The sequence below is a fragment of the Lampetra planeri genome, unplaced genomic scaffold, assembly GCF_965212315.1.
Source record: "Lampetra planeri unplaced genomic scaffold, kcLamPlan1.2.h2 scaffold_727, whole genome shotgun sequence".
Lineage (NCBI taxonomy): Eukaryota > Metazoa > Chordata > Hyperoartia > Petromyzontiformes > Petromyzontidae > Lampetra > Lampetra planeri.
The window spans coordinates 1-6,304 of NW_027615549.1; the positions used below are offsets into that span (position 1 = coordinate 1).

The 6,304-nt window shown below is 43.8% G+C and overlaps 1 protein-coding gene across 1 annotated transcript; it reads right to left on the minus strand.

Moving 5' to 3' along the window:
- Positions 1–3,546: 3,546 nt before the first annotated feature.
- On the minus strand, positions 3,547–5,589 carry LOC144741807 (ADP-ribosylhydrolase ARH3-like). Its single transcript, XM_078624309.1, is given in 8 exon segments — positions 3,547–3,917; positions 4,025–4,125; positions 4,273–4,460; positions 4,716–4,757; positions 4,759–4,887; positions 4,889–4,925; positions 5,023–5,119; positions 5,403–5,589. Coding segments are annotated over 8 exon segments (1,152 nt in total).
- Between the last annotated feature and the right edge of the window lie 715 nt (positions 5,590–6,304).

Below are 6,304 nucleotides of genomic sequence, written 5' to 3' on the forward strand. Positions count from 1 at the left end.
TGTGTGTGCGTGTGGTGCGTGTACAGTAAAGCATGTGCATGTGAGAGCGAAAGAGCGAAATGTGTGTATGTGTGTACAGTATGTGTGTACCAATAACATGTTTCTTGTAATTCCTAAATGAATATGAAATCACTTTTCATTACGCAAATATTGTAAGAAAATGACGTCACTGGGTCAGTTATAAAGTTTTGTTGACGTTTTTGTGTCAGCATGGACACAAACGCCCCCGATCCTTATCCCAAAGCACTTGTTGACCTCTGGTGCTCAGGAATGGCCCGGTATGGTGGCCCAGCCCTGACCAGTCTGGAACTGGTGGAGTACCCAGAGACCATCTTGCCTGAGGACGCCTTGAGGAGCCTGACCTCCCTCAGGTCGCTCACGGTCCGCTACAGATACATCAGGGAGGGTGTCGAGTGTCGCCTCCCGTCGTGGCTGAGTCCTCTCCACCAACTGGAGACACTCACCATCATCGGTGAGTTTTACTTTGGTGTGTTAAAGACCTTTTGGACCTACATTTCTTTCAATGCCATTCTGTCGGTAATTTTCTGTGTTTCACTTGAATTAAAAGCTAGTCAGTATATTTTGTGCAGTCTACCATTCCCTACCATGATATTAGGGGGATGCACCTCCCCATCTACCATCACAATAACCACTTTATGTCACAGCTCAGTCACTGACACACACACACACACACACACACACACACTTAGCGTGAGTCTCAAAGTATCCTTATATTGTGCACCACTACTGCCATGCATTCATTGCATAGCTGCTGGTTTGGGGTTCCACCTTATATGCAGCTTATAAATACTAGACAGACATACTGAATGTCAACACACTGCGTTGTGTCCTCACAGGAGGGAACTCTCTTGCTGTTTACACGACCACCATCCCCTCCACTGTGACGAGGCTGACATTGCGTGTGGCCATAACACTGAAAGACTTGGACTCCATCGCACCCAAAGTTCCAGCTCTTGAGCACCTTGACATCGAGCAGAACCGCTCAAGTGGCAGCCTCAGCCGCCGCATCCCCATGCTCTTCCCTCAGCTCAGAACGCTCAGGATACGGTGAGCTGGGTTGGATGTTTTTGTGCCTTCTACATCCCAGCTGATCCACCTACAGGAGTGTTGTTGGAAGCTCAACTTAATTTGTCCGGTAACTTCCCTTCATGCAGTTTCCTCTTGTGTTTCAGGTTTTTCCGCCGGGAGCCAGAGAAGGACCTGCTGAGCCTCCACCGGCTGCGGCACCTGGTACAGCTGGAGCTTTTGGTGGAGCGTTCGTTCATCTTGAGGGACTATCTGAATGGTCACCCCTGGCCCAGCCCCTGTGTTCAGGAGCTGATCAATCAGCTCAGAGAGCTGTCCGAAAACAGAATCACTGTTATTACCACGATGCGGCAGAGAAACCCTCTGCGGGAGTGTGACTGTGTGTGGGAGGGCGACTGAGGACGGTGAGGCTGAATGTGGTATTTCTGGTGCTGAAGAGAACGGACTCGCCAAGAACAGAAGCACAGGTCTCAGTCAAAGACCAAACAGGACGACAGTGGAGAGAATTCATATTCTGACAAACATGGTTCTATGCTTGTGTGTCCCATTGCACTTACTACACCTCTTCAGTGTAGGTAGTTGCCATAGCAACATGAAAATAGAGTGACGACATCCTTCGTGGGATTCTGGATTGTCCACAGATCTACTGGTTCCCAGTTGCTCCAAACAAGTTTGAAATGCTGGTTATTGGGCATATAATGTCTAAAGAAAAACGCGTTGTCTGAACAAAACATTGAACAAAGATTGACATGACACGAGTGGATAGCTACATTTTGTTTCTGATGATCATTTGTAGATCAGTGCCATTAGCATCAAGTTCAGGACTATTAAATAAAAAGAAATGCATCTGTCAGCTCCCTAGTGGGCTTAAAAACATTGATATATTTGTTTACTTTGTTTACATGAAAGCACAGAACGGTTTGTGACATTTTGCACTGAGAGCTCCTTTGTATAGGAGGTGAGTAAATGGACAAACAATGTCATTTAAGAGGTCGGGGGGAACGAGTAGGATTTGTGCTAGTAGTTCAATGTTTCGGTTAATTTATAAAGTCTCAAACAGACATGAAGATGTATATTTAAAGCTCTTAACATGAATGGTTTTATTTGTAAAAAAATGATTTTGCTCTTGCAAATGAAAGAAGCAGCGTGTGTGTAGGTTACAACTAAATGTGTGACATTTGGGCTTAAAAAACTTGTCATAGCTCATGACTGTTTTTTGTCTTCCGTTCCTTGGTCTGAAATAAGCTTGCGGACATAAATCTTCACCTCCAGGGATCATTGGATGACACTTGCATACCACCTGCTCTAAGTGTACTTTTGCAGTCAGTAAATGCAATGAACATCTAAATGAAGCTGAAATAATGAACCCATTGTGATGCTTGTTGCCTTCTTCCTTTGTCACTTTCACACTGTCACAGTTTTCTAATTCTATTTTAAACTGAGTTTCATGTTTGAATTCAGGTTATCAGTAACTGTGAAATAACATTCTGCAGTTTTCCACAGTTCTTGATAAACAAACTCAGGTTTAGGTATAACTTTGGAAACCAATAAAAGACAACACATTCAATTCCCTTTTGCCTTTACAATTTTATACATCCTTGATAGATGACAAGAACCTTTCAAAGGCTTAAACGTAGCTTTAACATATGTACAATAGTGTATAAATAAAAAGTTCACTGGCAGCAGTAAAACCAAAATAAATAACCCCCACATGTCAAGATCCCGATACATCCATACTGATTTTTGAAAACCAACATTTCTGCAGGATAAATATGTACATTGAACAAAAGCCCTCAGGGAACGACTGCACACAGTGAATGTGCAGTACAGGACAAAGTACACCCAAGAATCGGCGCAGAGGAGTGCCACCTTACTGCAGAGCACCACAGATGTGTGAACCTCTCACTGGTGCTGTCAACCAGTTCTGCCTCCCATCGCATGCTGGTTGTTTCGCTCCGACAACCTTGTGGTTTGATTCCTTAATCTGTCTGGTGCAACGGCCCCATTCAACTTCAGTTGGGTTCTGTTATGACTCGACCACTGAGCCACTGCTTTTAACCACAACAGGAAAATCACATTTCAGCTGACTAAAAAAAAGAAACAAATCAAAGACGCGAACTACTGTATATGTTACCACCAACTGACATGTACCGTTTTATATTTGAACAGGATTTCATCCAAACATTGACACATCAACAGCTGTGAACAGAGAACGCATTGTGAAAAGAAGTTTGTGCTTGTTTGTGTCTATATTATATGTTAAAGAGCAATGCCATTCTATTAGGCTGCAAGATGACCAGTGAACCCACAGTGTGAACCTTGAATTCTGCATTCCTGTTTGTTTGTTTTTTTGAATAAAACCATATTTTATGAAATTCTCAAATGATGAGGATTGTTTGACACAAAACAGGGAGAAACTTCTCAGAAGACAACAGACTAATGAAGGTCAGTCCAAACAATGCAAATGATTTGTTTGTGTCACTCCTCCCATTTACTCTACTAGTCACTTACTCTTTGTTTCTGACTGTTTTCTGATGGATCTTTACAGCTGTCATCACTGGCACCACTCCTTCCAGCATGGGATAACTGGTAGTACAGCTCCCGAAGCGGCTCTGCATTTTGGAGTGCTTCCTCGGCCCCTTCACAGCACCTTATCCAGGGCTGAGGAATGGCCTCAAAGCCATAGTGGGCTCCAGCAATTGCCCCTGCCATACAAGCTATGGTGTCTGTGTCCCCTCCCAGCGCCATGCTGTATGCTATTGTCCTCTCCACACCACCATACTTTGCGGGAAAGCCCTGAATGGGCTGAAGGCAGTGGATGGCACAGAAGATTGCAGTAGGGACCGAGTGGAGTGCAGCGATGCCATTACCTGAAAATAAATTAATAGATGAAGGCAAAACAAACATGTATAAGATCATGTGAGGTGGTGGGACCAAGAAGAATAGGTGAATGTCAGATACTCTGACGGACACACACCCAGTTTAGAAATGACCTCTTCAATGCTGACGTTGGTCCTGTCCATCAAGTCTCGAACTCTATAAAGACGCTCACAGAATGGCTTCTCTGCTTCTTTAAGGCTGGACACAAAACAGAAACCATCCGTGGTACAGTGTGATTATTCAGTGTTAGATGTTTCTAACCTTCAGACTACGTTCAGACATTGACTAATTGACTAAATCAGATCTGTGCAAAACAAGTAATATAAGCTCTCATGAAGTACTCACACTTGGGCATCTTTGCGTGACACTTCATCACACTCCACCTCCTCCATCAGAGTCACGAGCCTGTTGAGGAACTGCTGGGGCATGTCTAGCGCCCCCTGCAGGGAAAGGTGGACCGCTAACGCTTGCAGCACTGCTCCATTATAACCCAGAGAGCAGGCATGGGTCAGCATGGCACCCTGACGTGCAAACTAGAGAGAAAGTTGACATGCCAGTAAATCTTGTAGCACAAAAAATCTGTGAATGTGTGACGCTAAATATGGAATATTATGTAATGAACCCTGTTAATGTTTCTGCTTTTATATAGAACGAACTTTACAACACTTAACAGCTACAGTTCTACTTTATGAGCTGCATGTAAATGTGTTTGGTTGTTAAATAAATATTAAATAATATTTTATGGTGATGGCAAAAACATTGTTTTTTTTTTTTTTTTCTTTACGCACCTTTTTGACATCAGCCAGATTGCGGAAACCAAGAGCAAAGGTGCGCTGCTCTCATTGCACCTCCATTCCCAAAAGAGCCTCTGCCATTAAACTGGTCTCTAGCTGGCTGGTACACGTCCCTGAGCTGTGGTGAAGCCAGCTTCTTCAAGACCTGGATTACTCCGGAGCCATAAACCCCGACCTGGGGATGCACTGTACTCCTTAGCAAACCTAGACAAGTGAGACGCCAGAGCTCTAACCGTACGTCCCAAGCTTTTGAAACAACATTCTGCACCACAATAAACCAAAGCAGCGTGCATTTATATACCTGCGAGCCATGTCCTGCTCGTCAAAACCAGCCCGAGTGAGTAAAGACTGGACAACACAACGTGCCATGGCTGTGTCATCACTGTACTCGAGGATACCTGAAGGAAATACAGAAACAGAGCGTGACACAGTCACACATGGATGTCCAGGCGTTTCATTGCTGTTCATAAACTTGCTTCAGTATCAAATATGAAGTCTGAGATTGCCAAAAGTTTACACTAAATTCAGTGACATGTCTTTTAGCTGGAACTGTGATGGTGGCAGGAAGGGGTCCAGTTTAATACCATATGTGATGGAAGACCTTAAACAACTGGGCCACAGAGGAGACACATAGTCTGAAACAGGGTAACGATTGTAAAAAAAAAAAAAAAGGTCACGGACCGTTTCCTTTAATTTCATCGTCCAGGTTATTCAGGTGCTTCAACACACTCTCGACCGGAACCTCCTCTGCTCCCTCGAACTCCCCGCCGACACAGTCTCCCAGCACAGCGGCCACCAGTGCTCCCCTGAACCGGGACAAAGAAGCAGGCCCCCCCGCCAACGCCTCTCTCGCTGCCGCCATTGCCATTTACTCGCCGGTACAGAACAGATTACACCGAGAAAAACTGCAATAACCAAAACTGCTGCAAGCAGGCTGCTACGTAAATATAACTCAACGAATATACGTAAACACAAACCCAGGTTTGGCCTACATTCTTCTTCTTTTGATTTTAGTGGCGGTTGGCAACTGATTATAAGTAAATTTAACGCCTCCTACTGGACTGGAGTACCAATAAATAGAGATGGAGAACCAGTAAATAAACAAAACAAAGAAAAATAAACAGACAGACTATATCCTACTCTCCTTACAATAATATTCCATTAAAACACCCAAGCCTTGCTGTAACATTCTTCTCATAATCATTTTTCCAGCGTGTCTGTCTGGGTCTTTTGAACTGTGTAAAGATTTCTATCCATTCATATAATGCTGGATCATACAGCTTTGTACTTTTATCCATGTCGGCCTTTGTTTTAAGGTTTTTTTTTTCCCCCAGTAATTGCGATGCAGCTTTGAACCTCCAGGGAGGGATGGCACTGTGCTGTTTGACTGATATTGCTGATTCTTGTGTTTTTACTTTGCCTAGACTTTTACATTTTGCTTTTCTGTGTTCCTGACACTCCTGTAGGATTTTGCTGGATGTTCACCCAAGTTCACCCAAGTCATTATTAGTAGCATTTCATCTAACAGTATCTGTAGTACTGTCTTAAATGTTTCAGTACCATTTGGATTAGCTTTGTTTTGT